This window comes from Callospermophilus lateralis, chromosome 8 (genome assembly GCF_048772815.1).
Source record: "Callospermophilus lateralis isolate mCalLat2 chromosome 8, mCalLat2.hap1, whole genome shotgun sequence".
Lineage (NCBI taxonomy): Eukaryota > Metazoa > Chordata > Mammalia > Rodentia > Sciuridae > Callospermophilus > Callospermophilus lateralis.
Window position 1 is genome coordinate 59349409 of NC_135312.1, and position 23700 is coordinate 59373108.

At 34.5% G+C, this 23700-nt stretch overlaps 1 protein-coding gene and 1 non-coding gene across 2 annotated transcripts in view; one reads left to right on the plus strand and one right to left on the minus strand.

The window, feature by feature from the left end:
* Nucleotides 1–23700, plus strand: part of Mrpl1 (mitochondrial ribosomal protein L1) — an 87853-nt gene that overhangs the window by 34856 nt on the left and 29297 nt on the right. The window contains exon 7 of the mRNA XM_076864745.2: nucleotides 6461–6567. Coding sequence (XP_076720860.2) covers nucleotides 6461–6567 — 107 coding nt within the window. The remainder of the gene's footprint in view (nucleotides 1–6460; nucleotides 6568–23700) is intronic.
* On the minus strand, nucleotides 3902–4007 carry LOC143406658 (U6 spliceosomal RNA). Its single transcript, XR_013092288.1, has one exon. It is a non-coding gene; the product is annotated as a U6 spliceosomal RNA (small nuclear RNA).

A 23700-nucleotide genomic window follows, 5' to 3' on the forward strand; every position in this document is an offset into this window, starting at 1 on the left:
CAGATCGCCTACATCCTGGGAGCAAATTTTTACCCCTCACATATCAGAGCACTAATCTCTAGGGTATATAAAGAACTCAAAAAGCTAAGCACACAAAAAAACAAAAACAAACAAACAAACAAAAAAACCCACCAAATAACCCAGTCAACAAATGGGCCAAGGACCTAAACAGACATTTCTCAGAACCTCAGTCAACAAATATGTGAAAAAATGTTCATCAAAAATGCAAATCAAAACTACTCTAAGATATCTCACTCCAGTCAGAATGGCAGCTATTACGAAGACAAACAATTAGCATTGGCGAGGATGTGGGGAAAAAGTCACACTCATACATTGCTGGTGGGACTGCAAATTGGTGCAGTCATTATGGAAAGCAGTATGGAGATTCCTTCAAAATCTGGGAATGGAACCACCTTTTGATCCAGCTATCCCTCTCTTCGGTCTATACCCAAAAGACTTAAGAACAGCATACTACAGGGACACAGCCACATCAATGTTTATAGCAGCACAATTCATAATAGCTAAACTGTGGAGCCAACCTAGATACCCTTCAATAGATGAATAGATAAAAAAATGTGGCATATATACACAATGGAATTTTACTCAGCAAAAAAAGAGAATAAAATCATGGCATTTGCTGGTAAATGGATGGCGCTGGAGAAGATAATGCTAAGTGAAGTTAGCCAATTTCAAAAAAACAAATGCCAAATGTTTTCTCTGATATAAGGAGGCTGACTCATAGTGGTGTAGGGAGGGGGAGCATGGGAGGAATAGAAGAATTCTAGATAGGGCAGAGGGGTGAGAGAGAAAGGGACGGGGCAGGGGATTAGCAAGGATGGTGGAATGTGATAGACATCATTATTCAAAGTACATGTATGAAGACACGAATTAGTGTCAACATACTTTATATACAACTAGAGAGATGAAGAATTGTGCTGTGTATATGTAATAAGAATTGTAATGCATTCTGCTGTTGTTTATTTTTTAAAAAATCAATAAAAAATGAGATATACAGGAGGTATAGCAGGTTTGGGTATGACAATAATATTGCAAAGTGAAGTGGGTAGGGGAGGATTAATTGGCAAGCACAAATTTACTATTTACAAATTTACTATTTACTAAATTTACTGTCTATTAACAGAATAATTTATAATAAATACATGTGCACATTGTGATCACTAGAGCAAAGAAAAACATCTGAAAGAGAAATAAAGATGATATATTAATTTTTTCATTTAAAACAAAAGGTTGCTTACTATAAAGAAGGAACAGAGGAACAAACAGGATGAGACAAATTGAAAATAAATACCAAAATAAAAAATCCCGTCATAACAATAATTATTAGGTCATTTGGAAATGGACTTTACATTCCATTCAAAAGGCAGAGATTATAAGATGATATAAAAGCAATCCAACTACATGCTTTTATAGGAAATATATTTTTAATCACACGAATAAGGGAAAGTAAAATGATGGGTAAAGATATACCATGAAAACAATAAGTATTAGGGAATTGGATTGGTTATATTACAAGGTTTACCTTTTAGATGATGAATGTTAACTGGAGAAAAAGATGGATATTCCAAATTATTAATAGGACCTACTCATCTAAAAAGAGCCCTAGAAGATATGAAACACAACTGGACAATATTGAAAGGAGAAATATAGTAATCAAGTCCAGTTGGAGATTTTAATATTTTTCTTTTTATTATTATTTTAAAAATTTTTGAGCAATTGGGCATAGAGGGAGGGAATAAGGGAGGGGAGGAGGAGAGAGGGAGGGAGGGAAGGAGGGAGCAAGCTCAGGGAAGGACCCCAAGTGGGCAGTGGGGGGGAATGGGATTGGGACAGGCATGTGCCAATGTAACCAGCTTACAACCCCTTTTAGAAAATAATGAAAAAAGACCATTTACCAACTTATTTTATGTGCTGAGCTCTACCCCGATATCAAAGCCAGACAAGGACATCATAAGAAAACTACTGACCATTATTTCTCATGAGCATAGAAGCAACAACAAAAATCCTTAACAAAGGATTAGCAAATTGAATCCAGCAATATAAACATAAGGGTTCATATAGCTCAACCAAGGAGATTTATTTTAGGAATAAATTGATTTTATATCCAAACATCAGTATAATATACTGTGTTAATAGAATGAAAGAGGATTAGATGCAGAGAAGTACCAGTAAATAAATAAACGTATGTATGTTGGATTGAACTATGGGATTGAACGTATGGAATTGAACTATGTCCCAGACCTTTTATTTTTTGAGATAGGGTCTTGCTGAGTTGCTTAGAGCCTTGCTAAGGTGCTGAGGCTGACTTGAATTTGTGATCCTCCTGTCTCAGCTTCCTGAGTTGCTGGGATTACAGGCATGTGCCACCATACCCAGCTCCAACATCTGTTTATGGTAAGAATGCTGAAAATACTAGAAATAGAAATGGATTTCCTCAACTTGACAAAACATAACTATGCAAAAACAACATTCTTAATGGTGAGACTCTTAAGATGGAAGGCTTTCTACCTGAAATAACTATCAAGACACAGATCTTTGCTCTCACCACCTGCATTTAACATTGTACTAGAGGTTAGTGAAGTAAAGGGCATATACTAGGAAAGGAAGAAATCTGTATTTCCAGATGATATCTTAAGGTATTCTTGTGATTTCTAATAAGTAAATTTCGAGATAAATTATGCCAAGATCCAGCAACAATAATCGACCTCATTTCTATAGACTACTAACAGACAAGATGAGATTTATAAAACAGTTTCACATGAGGATAAACAAAATATGTAGGACTAAGTTGAGCAAAAGTTGTGCAAGAGCTAGTCACAGAAAACTGCTAAAAGTTGTTGAAAGTTTGAAGAATACCTGAGTAAATGGAGACATACACTGTAGCTATAGATTTAAAGACATAATATTGTTAACATGGAATTATACCCAACTTTTTCTAGACTTGATGTAACCTCAGCCAGAAAGCCAACTGACAATTAAAAAAAATTTTTAACAAAAGACTTCACTGCGTAGCACTATTGTAATCAGAACAGTGTTGTATGGCATTAACGATAGATGAATGTGGATCAAACATTGGTCAACTTCTTTTCATCAAAGGTGCCAAAATTATATGGAAAAATAATAAAAATTTCAAGGAATGGTGCTTAAATGCCAGATGTCCCTTTCCTCTTATCAAACACAAAAAATAATCTAAAATGGAAAATAAACCAAATTTAAGGGAAAAGCCAAGAAATTCTAGAACTTCGTCTTTTTAAAATATTATTTTATTGGTACATTAGAAATGAAGGTACACTGTGAGAAGCTGTAAAGATATGCACCTTCAGGAAGGTGAAGAAGCAGTGGAAAACACCTCTTCTAAGTTAAAATTGGCTTGCCCTGTAGGGGGCGCAGGTACCACACATACAAAGGTCATCAGTGGTGAGATTATATGACAGCATCTACCATCTGGAATTTATGTACAAATAGGACGTTTAAAATATAGATTTAAGTGAACATTGACTACTCTTGACCTCTTAGCCAGGGAGTACAGACGAGAAGCCAAAATTTATACAAACTTACAGGTTTATAAAAATAAGCCAAGGCTCTCAGGCAATGTTGAAATTTACTCTTGGGAAGAAATCCCAATGTTTGGGAACATTCTTTCTCCTGCTGGATAGTTTTCTTTGAGAGAAGCATATATTTGTTTTCCCTTCAGTATTAATTTTATTCAGTTTTGATTTGTCAAACTTATTCACTTTGGACATGTCTTGTTTATCAACGATTTTAACTAGAAGAAAGACTGAAGGCTTAAAGCCTAGTTTAAGGTTGTCTTTGGGTTGATGTTGCACTCACTTTGAACCAGGTTCAAGAAATTCTAGAACATTTTCTAGGAGAATACAGAACACAGGATACAGAATGCTTCACAAATTTGCCTGTTACCCTTGATCAAGGGCCATGCTAATCTTTTTCTGTATCGTTCCAGTTTTAATATATGTGCCATGAAAGTAAACATTCTTTATTTCTTAAACCCTGTTCTTTCCTACTTAATTACCATACATTATCACTATAATATTAAGCTCAAAATTATGAAGTCATTTATTCATTTCTCTGGCAAATGTTTGTCACATTTATACCTCACTAATTAACTATCTGCATCTACATGGGGATATCAAATAGGTGGTTGGAAAACATGAGTGATGTTATAGCTGGAGATGTAAATTTGCAATTAGGAATGACTAACTGGTTTTTAAAGCCAGATGTCTGGATGAGATCACGTAGGTAGGGTGCAAGGATAAAATAATAGGTCAGGTGACTGAGCCCAGAGATAGTAATGTTGGAAGAAGTCAGCTAAATGAGGGTGGCTAAGTTGATAAAAAGCAATGGGCCAGCTAGTGAATATGTGTGTTTGAGGAGAAATCAAGGTGTTATAGAAAGAGGAAAGATATTCTGTGACTTGCTGTTGATAGATCAAGTCATATGAACACTGAGAAATGGCTAATGGATTTGCCCATTTGCAAGTCATTGGTGACTTTCACAATATTATTCTTGGTGGAATGCTGGGAAGGATAACCTGATAGAATACGTATAAAAGGAAATGGAGCAAAGGTCATGAACAATTTTTATGAGACCTTAATGCACTTAAGAAGAGTATTAGATAGTAACTGGAAAGCAATATAAAGTCATAGGAGGCTAGTTTATTTTGTATTGAAATGGTAAATTTTCTTTTTTTTCATATTTTTTAATTGGTGCTTTATAGTTATATAGATTGATGGGATTTGTTGTAAAATATTTGTATGTGTACACAATACAATATAATTTAAAACGTGTAGAAAATGTGAAATATTTGAAGGGTAAGAAATACAGTGAGCAATGTGCCACTAAAGACACACTATTTCCTAATGCTGGACATGGTAACTTGGGAGGCTGAGGCAAGAGCACAGCAAGTTCAAGGCCAACCTTAGCAACTCAGTAATACACTGTCTTAAAATAACATTTGAAAAGGGATGGGGATGTAGCTCAGTGGTAGAGTGCCGCTGGGTTCAATCCCCAGTACTGCAATTTTAAAAAGAGAGAAGGAGAGGGACAAAACTTCCATGGTGCCTCAAGCCAAATGTTCCCTTCGTGAGTAAATGTGAGGATCTGATTACATGAAGAGCAAATATACCTTCACCATACATTACTCCCAAGTATTATCTCAGAAGTTGTTCAGTACGGTTCAAGAGCACTTCAGCATGAAGAAAAGCAACTACCCACAAGGAGCTTACAATCTAATTGAGAGATAAGGGACATAGAGATGGAACAAATACTGAAAAGGTATTCATTACATTCTGATGTAACTGAGTACTAAACAGTATGACATAGTTTAACAATAAACAGTAGGATGTTAATAATGGTATAGAAAAGAGAAACACCTGGTTAAACTATGTCTGTTTAAACGTCTTCATATTTAACATACACCTATGCTTTTAAAGTTATTTTTTCATAGCAACCAGGCTTGTACTTAGTACAAGAACTCAAGAATCATTCAGTGATACTTGAATATACCCACAACACTGTCTTCCTTCCTGTCACTTCAAATGAATTCTCTATGCTTCTACTAACTGCCACCTCTGGTCATTTGTGCAAGGTATTCCACTTTTACTCACCTATAAGAGGACACTGTTTCTCCTTCTACACTGTTCATTTTTCCTGCTTTCCTGTATAATCCCTCTTAGTTTACAAACTTACCATAAAATTTCCTGCTTCAGGAGAAAATCTTTGCTGGCACTTTTGTGACCAAAGATTAATATCTAGAATGTATAAAGAGCTCAAAAAACTTTAAACCAAGAAGTCAAATAACCCAATTCATAAATGGGTAAATGAATTAAACAAATCCTTCTCAAGAAAAAAATATAAATGGCCAATAAATACATGAAAAAATGTTCAGCAACATTAGCAATTAGGGAAATTCAAATCAAAGCTACACTGAGATTTCATTTCACAACCGTCAAAATAGCAGTCATCAAGAACACAAATAATAATAAAGGCTGGAAAAGATGCAGAGAAAAAGAAACACTTTTATGCATATATTAGTATTTCAGTATACTGAAATACAAATGCATTTTGTGTCTTAACTCTGAGTTAAAATGATAATGACTAAATCATAGTGGTTATATAGTTTATTTTTTGAATCTTCTGTATAATTTGAACATTCTTAGTTTTTACCTTGATTTTGTTCTTTTCTTTAGTAAGTGACATTATAACCTGAGAAGGAAGTTGCAGGCTTCATCCACACACAGTGGAGGAAATCACTCAAGAGCATGAGCACAGGAAATTGTGACCACAAGGGCCACTCTAAAGTCTGTCTGCCACAATTTATTTTACTGTATCTTCACATGGAATATATGGTTATCACATTCAGTAATTTTTGCTATGTTTTTAGATGTAGTGATAATTTGGGATTTTTTTTTATTTTTCTAATCAGATTCCATTGGCCGTGACATCCCTAAAATGCTTGAATTATTTAAAACTGGACATGAAATTCATGTAGATGAAGAAAGGGAGAACTTTCTCAGTACCAAAATAGCCACAGTAAGTTATGGTGGAAATTCATTAAATAATCCTTTTTTATTTAATTTATTAATAATTTATAATATTGTAATATACCAGTCATTTGCATTTGCTTTTGAAACTAATATTAAGCATATATGTTGTATATAACCAGAGATATGAAAAATTGTGCTCTATATGTGTAATATGAATTGTAATACATTCTGCTGTCATATATAACAAATTAGAATAAAAAATTTAAAAAAGAATGGCATTAAATATACACATGGAATTTTTTTATTTGAGGACTTCTTCCATCCAGAGTTACTGGGTATTCACTAGAATTTGCTTATATTTTGCCTTATCTATTTATTCTAAGTATGTATTTTTGTTCCCTAGTAATTTAAGCATATTGAGAGTTGGGTTTAGATCTTGTGTGTATTCTATAGAACATTATATAATGCTGAGCACATAGTGGGTATTTAATACTACATAATGGAATTGAAAAATTTACCTTGTCTTAATAATTTATGTCTGGTTATTTATTTTCTTTTCTTTTGTACCAGTGATTGAACTCAGATATATTCAACCACTGAGCCACACCCCTAGTCATATTTTGTAGTTTATTTAGAGACAGGGTCTCACTGAGTTGGTTTAGCTCCTAGCTATTGCTGAGGCTGGCTTTGAACTTGTGAATCCTCCTGCTTTAGCCTCTCAAGCTGCTGGGATTACAGGCATGAGCCACTGTGCCCAGCTCTTCTGGTCATTTCTGTTTGTTTTCAAAGTTGTTTGTCTACTTACAGAAGATACTAGAAATCAATTTCCAATGTCATTTTTAGGACACTAATATTGACCTGTCAGAATTATAGAATGATGTTTTCAATATACAGGCATTAGAAACAAGTTATTTGCAAATACAAACAATCTCTAAATAACATGTAATTTTTTTCTGTCCATAATTATAGGAATAATATAATACTGATAGAATAATTTTAAAAAGTGCTTATCAAGTGTCAGGTGCTATTCTAAACACATTTTGTGTATTCTCTCTTTTAATTCTTAAGTATGTGAGAGGTAAAATTATCATCCCTATTTTATAGATTAAAACTTGGAAGCCCATAGAGTCTGAAACTTTTCCAAGGTTTCACTGCTAAAATGAGGAAGAATAGGTAGGATCTGGACCTTGAATATTCTTAAGCATTCAGTTTTTTTTTTTTTTTTTTTTTTGCCCCTATTCTACCTTGTTTTGTGACTAGAATAATTTGAATTGCTTCTATTTTTTCTCTTTTTCCTCCCATTTGACTCTTAAGAGGAATTCTGCATCATACACAATAGCTAGTGATCCAAGTGAATTGAGCTATGTCCACCTTTAGATATTCAGAAATAAAGAAAAAGCACTCAGCTAGTTTCATGGTAGGAAAACTTCCCTTTACAAAGGAAATAAAGTTGGCTTACTGCAGTCAAAGGTTGAGAAGTGTCTACTTGCCACATTATCATCAAAGCTCAGATCCAATTTACTTGGCCTGAGCTCTGCTGGAATCTGATGATGAAATTTCTTTGTTTCCAAAGGCCCTTGGCAGTGCTTCTTTTTTTTCTTAGAGTTGAAAATATTGGAATCTGACAAACAAACAAACAGACACGGTATTTAAGGAGCTTTTCTTGAGCTGTAGAGACCTGAGTTTGAATATCTGCCATGCTATTTAAGGGATATTAAGCAAGTTTCTTAATGTTGCTTTTCAAATTTTCTCATCTGCAGAATATCTATGATAATTCATATTTCACAATGTGGTTAAAGATCAGATAAAACTGTAAGAGGGTAGTACCTATTGTAATAGTTTGGGTTGATCTTTTGGGATTATAGAATATCCTTATAAGATCCTTTCTTAAGTAATAGTTGAGTATATTCAGTAGTATAGTTTATATAGATCCTGACTTAAATTGTAAGAAACCATGGCATTTTATACTTTTTTTTTTTTTTTAATAAATACTATAGAGAGTAAGACATGAGCTCCAGATCAGAGTACTTGGATCTTTTGGAGACTAAATGTTTTTTTCTCAATAAAAAGAAATTAATCTACGTGTTTAAAGAGAATCTTCTTGAGTATAAGTTTAATATTATAGTATAGTAGGAGATTAAGAGAGTAGATTTTAGATTCATGCTGTCATGATTAAAATCCTAGTTCCAGTTTAGAAAGAACTATGCCTCCTTGCTGTCAGTCTTGATTATTTTCCTCTTTTCTGCCATATGTAATGTGATAGTAATGACAAATACTACCTAGGCTAGGAATGATTAGATGAAGTAATAACATAATAACTATGTAGCACACTTACTTCTTCTGGCTAAGATGTGTTACAGGGACCTGATTTACCTATGCGACAAAACCAATGAGCATTATCTTGATACCAAAACCAAGGAAAACTGCAGTGCAACATCATTCATGAATATACATGTAAACATTTAAAACTGAGTTTAATAAATAAAATCCAGTGATATATAAAAAGTATAATTTATCATGACTGCCTTAGAATGTTTTCTATTGCTGTAGTAGAATACCTGAGACTGAGCCAGGATTACAGTCACAGACCTGTAATCCCAGTGGCTCATGGGGCTGTGGCAGAAGGATAGCAAGTTTAAGGCCAGCCGGACAGTTTAATGAGATTCTGTGTCAAAGATTAAAAGGGCTGGGGATGTAACCCAGTGATAAATTGCCCCTGGGTTCAATTCCCAGCACCCGACACACACATAAAAAAATACCTGAGACTAGATGATTTATATAAAATAGAGGTTTACGTTGGCTCATGATTCTGGAGGCTGGAGAGTTCAAGAACATGGTGCCAGCATCTGGTGAGGGCCTCACGCTACACCACAGGATGGCAGAAAAGTGAAAGGACAAGAGACATATGTTGAAGAGGCAAGAACACTAGGAGTTGACTTGCTCTCTGGAGAATGAATCCATTTCAATGAGAAAGGTATTAATCCCTCTTAATGACTTCATTACCCCTTACAGGCCCCACCTCCCAGCCCTGTCACAATGACAGTCAAATTCCAACTTGAGTTTTGGAGAGGACATACCATATTCAAATCATAGCAGTAATCAAGTACTGCTCACTGTAGGAATACAAGGTTGGTTTATGATTCGATAATCATTTTAATTCATTTTTTTAACAAATTATAAAACCAAAGCCATATGATCATTTCAGTAGAAACAGAGCTAGCATTTGACAGAATCCAAATGCTGATTAAGTAATCTCAGCAAACCAAGGAAAACCAAGTTAGTGTCCTTTGGGTTAGATCTACTGCTCGGTGGTAGAACATGTGTTTAACCTGTATGAAACCCTGTGTTTAGTCCCTAGCACAACACCCACCCCCGCACCACCACCAAAAGTCAAGTGTCCTTAACCTTATAAAAGGTATCTAAGAAAAACCAATAGCTGGCATTATATTTATTGGTGAAAGACTAAATGCTGTTATCTTCCTAAGTTTAGAAACAAGATTAGGATATGTGTTCTTAATGCTTCTGTTCAACCTTATATTGGATTTTAGGCAGAGTAAGAAACAGGCAGAGAGGCATCTAGAATAGAGGAAGAGGTAAAACTGCCATTATTTATAGAGTATATGATTTAGCTAAAAGAACAAAGACATGAGTTAAGTATTGTTGAAGTAGATAAGCTCCATGTATAAAAATCATTTGCATTTCTGTACAGCAGTAACAATTAGAAACAAAAAACAGTGACTGTCATTTATAATACTATAAAAATATGAAAACTTGAGGATAAATATGACAAAAGATGTGAAAGATGAATGCACTATAAAATTCAAATATAGTAGAAAGAAATTAAAGATACCATTACCAGCAGAGTAGAACACTTGGAAGATAGAACTTCAGACAACGAAGACAAAGTTTTTCAACTTGAAAAGAACATAGACAGCTCAGCGAGAATGTTAAGAAATCATGAGCAGAACATCCAAGAATTATGGGATAACATCAAGAAACCAAACCTAAGAGTTATTGGGATACAAGAGGGTACAGAGGTCCAAACCAAGGGAATGAGCAATCTATTCAATGAAATAATACTAGGAAACTTCCCAGACTTAAAGAATGAAAAAGAAATCCAAATACTAAAAGCCTACAGGACACCAAATATACAAAATCATAGGAGATCCACACCAAGACACATAATAATGAAGATGCCCAACATACAGAATAAGGAGAGAATCTTAAAAGCCACAAGAGAGAGGAAGCAGATTACATTTAGGGGTAAACCAATCAGGATAACTGCTGGTCTTTCAACACAGACTCTGAAAGCTAGAAGATCCTGGAACACCATATTTCAAACCTGAAAGAAAAAGGGTTCCAACCAAGAATCATGTATCCAGCGAAACTAAGCTTCAGGATTGAAGATGAAATAAAAATCTTCCACGATAAACAAAAGTTAAAAGAATTTGCAGCTAGAAAACCAGCTCTTCAAAACATCCTTGGCAAAACATTACAGGAAGAGGAAATGAAAAATAACAATGAAAACCAACAGCGGGAGGTAGTACAGTAAAGGAAAAAACAAGCATAGAGGAAAAACAAATCATGTTAAGTATCATACATAACCAAATATGGCTGGAAATACAAACCATATCTCAATAGTAACCCTAAATGTTAATGGCTTAAATGCACCAATCAAAAGACATAGGCTAGTAGAATGGATTGAAAAAAAAGATCCAAAATATGCTGCCTACAGGAGACTCATCTGATAGGAAAAGACATACACAGACTGAAGGTGAAAGGTTGGGAAAAATCATATCACTCATACGGACCCCGGAAGCAAGCAGGGGTGTCCATATTTGTATCAAATAAAATAGACTTCAAGCCAAAGTTAATCAAAAGGGATAAACAAGGACACTACATACTGCTCAAGGGAACCATACACCAAAAAGACTTGACGATCATTAATATATATGCCCCAAACAATGGTGCAGCTACGTTCATCAAACAAACTCTTCTCAAGTTCAAGAGTCTAATAGACCACAACACAATAATCATGGGAGATTTTAACACACCTCTCTCACCAATGGACAGATCTTCCAAACAAAAGTTGAATAAAGAAACCATAGAGCTCAATAATACAATTAATAACTTAGACTTAATTGATATATACAGAATATACCACCCAACATCAAGCGGATACACTTTCTTCTCAGCAGCACATGGATCCTTCTCAAAAATAGACCATATATTATGTCACAGGGCAAATCTTAGCAATTACAAAGGAGTTGAGATACTACCATGCATTTTATCTGATCATAATGGAATGAAATTGGAAATCAATAATAAAATGAGAAAGGAAAAACCCTACATCACATGGAGATTAAACAATATGCTACTGAATGAACAAAGGGTTACAGAAGACATCAAAGAGGAAATTAAAAAATTCTTAGAGGTAAACGAAAACTCAGACACAACATATCGAAATCTTTGGGACACTATGAAAGCAGTACTAAGAGGAAAATTCATTTCATGGAGTTCATTCCTTAAAAGAAGGAAAAGCCAACAAATATATGACCTCATACTACACCTCGAAGCCTTAGAAAAAGAACAGATCAGCAGCAAATACAGTAGAAGGCAAGAAATAATTAAAATTAGAGCTGAAATCAATGAAATTGAAACAAAAGAAACAATCAAAAAAATTGACAAAACTAAAAGTTGGTTTTTTTAAATAAGATTGATAGACCACTAGCCACGCTAACAAAGAGAAGAAGAGAGAGAACCCAAATTACTAGCTTACTGGATGAAAAAGGCAACATCACAACAGACAAATCAGAAATACAGAAGATAATTAGAAATTATTTTGAAACCCTATACTCTAATAAAATAGAAGATAGTGAAGGCATCGATAAATTCCTTGAGACATATGAACTACCCAGATTAAATCAGGAAGATATAAACAACCTAAACAGACCAGTATCAAGTGAGGAAATAGAAGAAGCCATCAAAAGACTACCAACCAAGAAAAGCCCAGGACCGGATGGATATACAGCAGAGTTTTACAAGAACTTTAAAGAAGAACTAATACCAATACTCCATAATCTATTTCAGGAGATAGAAAAAGAGGGAGAACTTCCAAATTCATTCTATGAGGCCAATATCACCCTGATTCCCAAACCAGAGAAGGACACCTCAAAGAAAGAAAACTATAGACCAATATCCCTAATGAATTTAGATGCAAAAATCCTCAATATAATTCTGGCAAATCATATACAAAAACATATGAAAAAGATCGTGTACCATGATCAAGTATGATTCATCCCTGGGATGCAAGGCTGGTTCAATATACGGAAATCAATAAACGTTATTCACCACATCAATAGACTTAAAGATAAGAACCATATGATCATCTCGATGGACGCAGAAAAAGCATTTGACAAAGTACAGCATCCCTTTATGTTCAAAACATTAGAAAAACTAGGGATAACAGGAACTTACCTCAAAATTGTAAAAGCTATATATGCTAAGCCTCAGGCTAGCATCATTCTAAATGGAAAAAAACTGAAGGCATTCCCTCTAAAATCTGGAACAAGACAGGGATGCCCTCTCTCACCACTTCTATTCAATATAGTTCTCGAAATACTGGCCAGAGCAATTAGACAGACAAAAGAAATTAAAGGCATTAAGATAGGAAAAGAAGAACTTAAATTATCACTATTTGCGGATGATATGATCCTATACCTAGAAGACACAAAAGGGTCTACAAAGAAACTACTAGAGCTAATAAATGAATTCAGCAAAGTGGCAGGATATAAAATCAACACGCATAAATCAAAGGCATTCCTGTATATCAGCGACAAATCTTCTGAACTGGAAATGAGGAAAACCACCCCATTCACAATATCCTGAAAAAAAATAAAATACTTGGGAATCAACCTAACAAAAGAGGTGAAAGATTTATACAATGAAAACTACAGAACCCTAAAGAGAGAAATAGAAGAATATCTTAGAAGATGGAAAAATATACCATGTTCATGGATAGGCAGAACTAACATCATCAAAATGGCGATATTACCAAAAGTTCTCTACAGGTTTAATGCGATGCCAATCAAAATCCCAATGGCATTTCTTGTAGAAATAGATAAAGCAATCATGAAATTCATGTGGAAAAACAAAAGACCCAGAATAGCAAAAGCAATTCTAAGCAAGAAGTGTGAATCAGGAGGTGTAGCGATACCAGATATCAAACTGTACTACAAAGCAATAGTAACAAAAACAGCATGGTACTGGTACCAAAACAGGTGGGTGGACCAATGGTATAGAATAGAGGACACAGAAACCAATCCACAAAGTTACAACTATCTTATATTTGATAAAGGGGCTAAAAGCATGCAATGGAGGAAGGATAGCATCTTCAACAAATGGTGCTGGGAAAACTGGAAATCCATATGCAACAAAATGAAACTGAATCCCCTCCTCTCGCCATGCACAAAAGTTAACTCAAAATGAATCAAGGAGCTTGATATCAAATCAGAGACTATGCGTCTGATAGAAGAAAAGGTTGGCTCCGATCTACATATTGTGGGGTCGGGCTCCAAATTCCTCAATAGGACACCCATAGCACAAGAGTTAATAACAAGAATAAACAAATGGGACTTACTTAAACTAAAAAGTTTTTTTCTCAGCAAGAGAAACAATAAGAGAGGTAAACAGGGAGCCTACATCCTGGGAACAAATCTTTACTCCTCACACTTCAGATAGAGCCCTAATATCCAGAGTATACAAAGAACTCAAAAAATTAAACAATAAGAAAACAAATAACCCAATCAATAAATGGGCCAAAGACCTGAACAGACACTTCTCAGAGGAGGACATACAATCAATCAACAAGTACATGAAAAAATGCTCACCATCTCTAGCAGTCAGAGAAATGCAAATCAAAACCACCCTAAGATACCATCTCACTCCAGTAAGATTGGCAGCCGTTATGAAGTCAAACAACAACAAGGGCTGGCGAGGATGTGGGGAAAAGGGTACTCTTGTACATTGCTGGTGGGACTGCAAATTGGTGCGGCCAATATGGAAAGCAGTATGGAGATTCCTGGGAAAGCTGGGAATGGAACCACCATTTGACCCAGCTATTGCCCTCCTCGGACTATTCCCTTAAGACCTTAAAAGAGCATACTACAGGGATACTGCCACATCGATATTCATAGCAGCACAATTCACAATAGCTAGACTGTGGAACCAACCTCGATGCCCCTCAATAGATGAATGGATAAAAAAAATGTGGCATTTATACACAATGGAGTACTACGCAGCACTAAGAAATGACAAAATCATGGAATTTGCAGGGAAATGGATGGCATTAGAGCAGATTATGCTAAGTGAAGCTAGCCAATCCCTAAAAAACAAATGCCAAGTGTCTTTTTTGATATAATGAGAGCAACTAAGAACAGAGCAGGGAGGAAGAGCAGGAGGAAAAGATTAACATTAAACAGAGTCATGAGGTGGGAGGGAAAGAGAGAGAAAAGGGAAATTGCATGGAAATGGAAGGAGACCCTCATTGTTATACAAAATTACATATAAGAGGTTGTGAGGGAAATGGGAAAAAAATAAGGAGAGAAATGAATTACAGTAGATGGAGTAGAGAGAGAAGATGGGAGGGGAGGGGAGGGGAGGGGGGGATAGTAGAGGATAGGAAAGGTAGCAGAATACAACAGTTACTAATATTGTATTATGTAAAAATGTGAATCTGTAACCGATGTGATTCTGCTATCTTTGTAATGTTTTGAATATCCAATAAAAAAAATAGTTTAAAAAAAAAGAAATTAAAGATACCAATAAAAGGTGAGATGTACTTTGTTTATGAATTAGTAGACTGAATGTTAGTAAAATATTCGTTATCCCCAAGGGAATCAATAGACTCATTAAATTCTCAAATTCCCATTCAAAACTTATTTTCAAAAAAATAGAAATTGATTCTAAAGCTTATATGGAAATGTGAAAGATCTAAGATAGTCAAAGCAACTTTGAAAAATAATGAAGTTGGAGATATATATGATTTATGAAGGTACAGCAGTTAAGACAATGTGGTATTGATGTTTAGAGAAAAAACAGTCAATTGAGTAGAAGACCCCTCCCCCCAAAAAGACAAAAAAAATATCAACAAGGTATAAAGACATTTTTAGTGGAAAAAACCACATAAAGCAGTCTTCAACAAAATGTACCAGAACAGTTGAATATCTACATATAATAGAATGAACTTTGAATCACATTTCAAATCCTTTATAATAATTAACTCAAAATATATCAAAAATCTAAATATAAAGCCTCAAATAACAATACTTCTAAAAGAAAAAATTGGGTTTGGGAATTATTTCTTAGATGTGACACCAAAAATATCCATAGAAGAAATTGATAAGTTGCCCTTTCATAAAAATTAAAAATCTGTTCTTGTAAAGATAGCATTATGAAAATGAGGACAAATTAAAGACTGGCAGAATATATCTGATGAATCCAGAATATATTTAAAAAACTTATCAAACCCATTAAAGAGACCCAATTTTTAAAAATTTGGCAAAAGATGTGAACACATTTCACCAAGGAGCTACGACACAAACATATGAAAAGATACTCAACATCTTTTTTTTTATTATTATTATTATTATTTAGTTGTAGATGGACACAGTACCTTTATTTTATTCATTTATTTTTATGTAGTGCTGAGGATTGAACCCAGTGCCTACACATGCTAGGCAGGTGCTCTACCACTGAGCCACAACCCCAGCACTGATGCTCAACATCTTTAGTCACTAGGAAAACATAGGTTAACACCATAAATAACTGTCAGTACACATATATTAGAATGAATACAATTTAAAAAACTGACCATGTTGTTTAGGATGTGGAGGGACTAGATCACTCATATACTATGGGAATGTTAAATGATGCAATCTCTTTGGTGAATAATTTGTCCTTCTCTTAAAAAGTTGATCCTACTATATGATCTTGCCTTTCCACTTTTAGATATTTACAAGAATTGAAAACATGTCCAAAGACTTAGAAACAAAAGTCCATATCAGGTTTGTTTGTAAAAATTCCAAACTGGAAACATTCTAAATAGCTATCATAGATGAATACATCAACAAAAATATTCTTTAGGAATAATAATAAGATCAATATGTACAATAAAATGGATGAATTTTAAAATAATTATGCTGAATAAAGGAAGTCAGAAAAAATATATACTGTATGATTATATTTATACGAAATTATGGCAAATGCAAATTTCTATATAGTGACAGAAAGCAGACTCATGGTTGCCTTGGGGACAGAGGTGGATAGAGAATGGCAGGTAGCAGGATTATTAAGGGGCACAGTAAGTTGTGGAAATGAATGATTATTATGTGGGTGATATCATGATTGTATATGTGTCAAAACTTAGTAAATTGTATCTTTTAAGAAAGTGCAGCACATCTAATGGAATACTACTTCATAATAGAAAAACAAACTATGGATCCATTCTACAATATGAATGAACCTTAATAATATTATACTCAGGGAAAGAAGCCAGATACAGAAACCATTTACGTGACAATATTTATATGATATATCCAGAGGAAGAAAAACATAGGAAAGATTAGTAGTTCCTTGGGAAGGGAGTGGGAAGAAATAGGCATTAACAGTAAATGTGCATGAGAGATGATATTGGGGTGATGAAGATGCATTAAACTGATTAATGGTGATGGTTGTACAACTTGATAAACTTACTAAAAATTATTGAATTGTACATTAGAAATTGATGAGTAATATGCAAATTATGCCTTAGTAAAGTTATTAAAAATGTGCAGTATGCCAAGAATAACTCAATAAGTTATTTAAAAAGTATTACACTATTTACTGTGGTATCTGATACAAAACCAAGTGTTCAATGAATTTATTATTATAATTATCAGAGATGCAGTAAAATTTTTAAAAAGAGTTTTAAGCAGAATAATGTGGTTTTCATGTGATATTATTTTCATTGTACAATTGGGAATATTGAAAATGTGAGGTTTTTGTTTGTCTTGTTTTGCAGCCTGTGTTTATGAAAATTTGATTAAGAATGAGTGTACAATAAGGGCACTGACAATATCACATGCTTATTAAAGGTCCTCTTCATTTTGGATAAAAGAACTATATCAATGAACAACAGCCTGTGGGCCAGATTTAGTCATGGCTATGGCCTGCTTTTGTACAGCCTGTCAGAATGGTCTTTATCATTTTAAAATGTTATACAAAACAAAACAAGAGGGCTAGGATATATATAGCTCAGTTGGTAGAGTGCTAGCCTTGCATGCACAAGGCCCCGAGTTCAATCTCCAGCACCACACAAAAACAAAGCAAAACAAAACAAGAATATACTACAGAGAATAGATGTGGTCTGCAAAACCTAAAATATTTACCATCTGTCTCATTACAGAAAAGGTTGATGAACCCTAATATAGAAAGATTTTTTGAGTTAACAAGAGATTAGTTTTGTGTTTCTGTTTGCCTATGTACTGTATCTAGCTAAATCATCTTGATGTCTCTTGTTATGATTGTCTAAAGGATCTTACTGCCACATTGCTTCAAGATCTAGTTCTAGTGTCAGGGTATTATGAAATTGATCTTGAGTACTTTAAGCTACATTTTTTTTTTCTGTATCAAAGTGATAAATACAATCAGTTGAATGATCTTTCTTGATTAGTATCTAATGGGTGTCTAATACCTGAGATTAGAACTCAGCTACTAATGTCTGGGGATTGAATCCAGAACCTTGTGCATGCTAGGCAAGTGCTGTACCACTGAGGTACATCCCCAGCTGCAAGTGCTCACAGAGGTGAGGCAAAGAACCTCACCCCCCCACTGGTGCATAGACCTATCCACAAGTATGGCTGTATGCTGGACTGGTAGTCAGTGACGGGTATGATCGAGTTGCAGTGGTATCAACCTAAGACAGGAGGCTGACACCTAAAGGTCAGTTTTCCAATGACGGGTAAGAACCATATGTTGAATTGGACACGGTCCTTAAGCCACATTACTTGTTTAATTAATCAGAAGGGGGGAGATGCTGGGAGCCATTAGCCAAGTAGGTATGACAATTTCCTTGCCAGCGTACCCCCATGTTGCTTATTGGAAGGTGACCTTGCTCAAGGACCAGGGCGGATCCGTGTTTAGGGTGTTCCCGGTTTAGGATAATCCGAGTTTAGGGCGTTCCCGGTTTAGAATAGGGCGTATCCTGCTGCCTGAGTTCCCCTTGAGTTCTCACGCGATTCAGAATATATTTGGGAGACAGAAGCCCAGTGGAGGTGGATTTGGGCAGAGAACGTGGATTTCCCCAGAACGTGTTTGTAGACGGCCGGTGTGAGATCAGGAATAAAGAATTGCTGTTTGAATCTACAAGCTGTGAGTGGCTCGTGATTTGTGCCCAGCCAGACTGTGGCAGTTAGTATGTAACATTTGTCAGCAGTACTTGTTAGATAAATTTGTTTCATTTAGTTTTTTAAATTTTTCCTACAATTTGTACCTGAAATGTACATAGTTCATGAAATTGGTTATTTCTGTGTGCTCTCAAATCAAATACTCTTTATCAGTGAAAATCATTTAAACACTATGTTGAACATGATGAAGAAAGAACAAGTTATTATTGGAATATTTTGTTTTTTACCAGTTATATTGGTATCATGTCAACATTGACTTTCTCTCTTGGCCATGGATCATAATTGGCTGGAAATAAAAGTAAGTTGCTAAGTGATCATATTTAAAGAAAAGATTTTAAAGTATAAAACTAAAAGGGCTACAAAGAAGAAAAATGTATTTCTCCTACATTTTTCCCCAATGGCTCTTTGCATGAAATGGAAATTAAACTAATATGGGTTCTCAGAAAGTGAAGTTGAGACACAGCTATCTGGTCAATGTTTATAATCTAAATAGTATAATTTCAGATAGTAAATAATTTTAAAAGTATCAATATGTTTATACTATAGAAAACAATATAATTATCAATTCAGTTATTCATATAACTTTTTAAAATTATTAGTTGTCAATGGACCTTTCTTTCTTTCTTTATACATATGTGGTATTGAGGATTGAACCCAGTGCTTCACATATGCCAGGCAAGTGCTCTACTACTGAGCTACAACCCCAGCCCTCAAATAACTCTCTTGATATTTAAAAAAATTTCAGATTAATATGTGTACATGGTTAAATTTAGACAGTTCATGAAAGTATATAAGGAAACACTGAAGTCTCTCCCTGCAGTTGTTTTCCTGTGGAACATCTATTAATACTTGGTTAGTCCTTATAGAAATATTAAGGCGTAAAACATAAATACCCTTAAAAATTAATTTATGTGCAAATTTTTATGCCACATATATAGTTCCTTAACATTCTTTTTTTTTTTTTTTTGTGTGTGTGTGTGTGTGTGTGTGGTTGTAGATGGACAGCATGCCTTTATTTTATTTGCTTATTTTGTATGTGGTACTAAGGATGGAACCCAGTACCTCACACATGCCAGGCAAGCGCTCTGCCACTGAGCTCCAGCCCCAGCCTCCGTAACCTTCTTTTCAGTGGACGAAAATATAGATATAGCATGAATATCTTTGAAGATGTAAAGAGATCTGCCTGCCATGTCCTTTTTTTTTTTTTTCCTCTCACCCTTTTTGGCAGGGTTAACTGAAGGAGGAGTTCAGGGAATCAACCCATACCATGTTCTTCTTTTTTCTCCTCAGGCTTCCTGGACTTTAATGTGGGCTGCCATGCCCACCTCCCCCAGCCCATAGTTGCAGATGGACAGCATGCCTTTATTTTATTTTTATGTGGTACTGAGGATTGAACCCAGTGCCTCACACATACAAGACAAGTGCTCTGCCACTGAGCTATGTTCTTTTTAATACCTGCATATTTTAGATAGCTATGTAATCTATTTTATTCTTCTGAACATCCTGAGTCTCATCTGTCCACCTGGTTTTTTTTTTTTTTGGTTCTGGGGATTGAACCCAGGGATGCTTAACCACTGAGCCATATTCCCAGCCCTTTAATTTTTTTTTTTTTTTTTTTTTTTTTTTAGAGACAGGGTCTTGCTAAGTTGCTTAGAGCCTCACTAAGTTTCTGAGGCTGGTCTCGAACCAGTGATCCTCCTGCCTCAGCCTCCAAAGCTGCTGGGATTACAGGCATGTGCTACTCAAATGGCTTGTCTGCTATTCTCATTCCTTTTCTGTTCTCATTCTTAGCCCTGCTCACTCTGATCCTCCACCACTCTTTTTTTGGGGGGTGGTCTCCTGTTGGTTCCCTTTATAACCTTGTATAACTTACCTGTATCATATGCGCTGTTTACTAGTACCTGCTGAATGAAATTGACAAGAACTGTTGTCACCGAAGGATGATTACATTGAAGTGTTGTAAACATTAAAGTGTTTATAATGCAGATTCCTTGCTAACTACTGAAAATAAAACCTTTCCTATCCTATATTTGGGACTGATTTTGTCTGACCCATGAAATATTAGAGACTTAGTGTATCCTATGTATTTAAAAAATTATTCTCATATAATGACTTCTCATGAACTTTTGTTTCTGAACAAGAAAAATTATTATTAGCTCATTTATAATCTAATAAGAAACAAAGAACAACTTGATGTATAAGTTCTGTTTAACAAATATTTATTGAGTATTGATTGTAGTAGGCACACTGCCGGTGACATGCCGTTTTTCTTTTTAAGAAGGACACACCTAGTGGAGGAGATAGATGCAAAAGTAAATTACATGTAATAAGTATAGCAGTATATAAATGTATATGTAAGATATAGAAGTTACAGAAAAGCAATGATTAATGTAATCATGGCATGAAGTAGGCCAAGGATGGCTTCTTGGAGGACTTTAAAAAATATACTCCAGGTAAATTAAGGGTCATTATTCTTATTTCAAAATAATATAGAAGACGAAGAATGGGCTACCACACAACTATATTGATTCAGCTATTTTAAAGGAACCAAACAACAGCGACTTAACCATGATAGTTAACTTTCTCCAGAGTCTGAAATGGCCAGCTCAGGACTGCTTTGATCTGCAGGGTTATTTAAGGATCAAGGTTCCTTCCCTTTGTTCTTTTGTTATCTCCAAGCCTTTCTATTCTTTGTGGTTAAAGCATGCCGACCACTATGTCTGACTGATTCAGGGGGCAGGAGGAAGTAGAGTATGCAGCTGTTTTTCAAGCATGTGAGATGTTGCTTTTACCACCTTTGTTCCCATCCTTATCCAGACCTTAGTCACATGGCTTAGCTGATGACCTGTGTTATATACTATGCAGCTGAATGACCATGTGCTGAGCTAAAATTTTGCTTAAAAGAGGGAAAGTTAAGGTTTTATTACAACTGAGGAGGAACCAGGAACCCAAAAAGAATAAGAAAATAAAAGGCCAAAATATTTGTTCATTTTGTTTATTGCTGTGTACCCAACTCCTAGAAGAGTACCTGGCAGATATGTACTCAATCAGTAACTGTTGAATGAATGGATATACATATGTATGAATAAACAATATGCCAACTGATATGAGTTAGAAATTACTAAAAGATGTATCAATTTAAATAATCAAAATTTGACCAATTTACACTGAACTTTTCAAATAATCCTTGTGAGATAATACAAGTGAAATATTAATTGCTGTAGTTTAACAAAATGAAATAATTAAAAATCTTGTTCACTGTTTATTATGGAAGTGCTTAGCTAGATTTATATTTTGACATTATGTAAGAAAATTAAACTCTGCAAATATTGAAGCATAAACTTGTCAAAATAGAAACTTTGGAGTAATTTTCAAAAAGTATCTGTTAGTATTTTATAACATACTGCAAATTCATTTTATATCTGTTATCAGGCTCTTAGAATATTCTTTGTTTTTTCTCAGTGATAGATTCCTTGTGTGATTTAAGATATTTGCCCTTCAGCCTGATCTTCTGGTACACTCCAAAGTTTAATTAAAGGCCACTTGCAATGTTGATTGGTTTTCTTGACTTGTTTCAGATAGTTCTAATTTTCTATTAATATTGACTCTCTCATTTCACAGTGGCACATTTAATACTTTTATATTTGTGAGAAACTGAAGGTTTTTTTCCTTACTCTCTTCTTCTCTTTTTTATTAATGTTGATTACCTCACATATTTCAAAAGCAAACAAATGTGATAGCATTGTTGTTGCAGTTTCTTTTGATGAGAGTGGCAGAGTTCCAGGAATAGCACTTTCCAGTAGAAAAAAAATTACTAGAGTATAAAATATAGGATTTGTGGTAGGAGACATTTGTTAGTAGGAAAGGGCATGAACTATGATTTTCAATCCAGGGGAAATTTAGAATGTGTTTATTTGGTATATTTAACCTTTCATAGGATTTAATACCATAATAGGTTTGTTTTTCTTTAAAAAATTTATTGTTTAATATTACTATTAAATATATACTATTTGTACATAATTAAGGGGCACAGTATTGTAATTGAATATGTGTGTGTATATATATATAGCATAATGATACAATCAGGGTAATTAACATTTTCTTTTTTTAATACCATAATAAATTATATGACTCTTGCTGCCTATTTATATATATTCAGACCCATGTAACAAGTAACTTTTATGTCTGAAATCAATTGAGTAGAAACTCACATGTAGAAATACTTAATGTAGTTTTCAAGTGTTTTAGATTTTGATTTTTAAATCAATTCTAACTGAAAATTCTTTGGGTTTGAAAAAGTGAAAGTCAGGTGAAAGTCAAAGATAAAAACATGTACATATTAATGCACACTAGACCTATTTTTAAAATTTTTGTTGTTGTTGTTGGACCTTTGTTTATTTTTATGTGGTGCTAAGGACTGAACCCAGTGCCTCACACATGCTAGGCAAGTGCTCTACCACTGAGCTACAACCCAGCCCTAAACCTTTTTTGATAGGTGCACTATACTATGAAATCTACTTAGTTTCAGATCATTTTTAAAAACAATTATGGCCCCTTTATAAGTATTTGGCCATCAGCATAAGAACTTGGTGGAATTTTATACACTTGATAAATATGGCCTTTAAAACGTGTTTATAAAGGGGCTGCTTTATTTCTAATCCCTTTTTTGGTTTTAATCTTTCATTTCAAGGAAAATTCTTTTTCTAATATACATTTACACACAAGTGAAGCTTGTA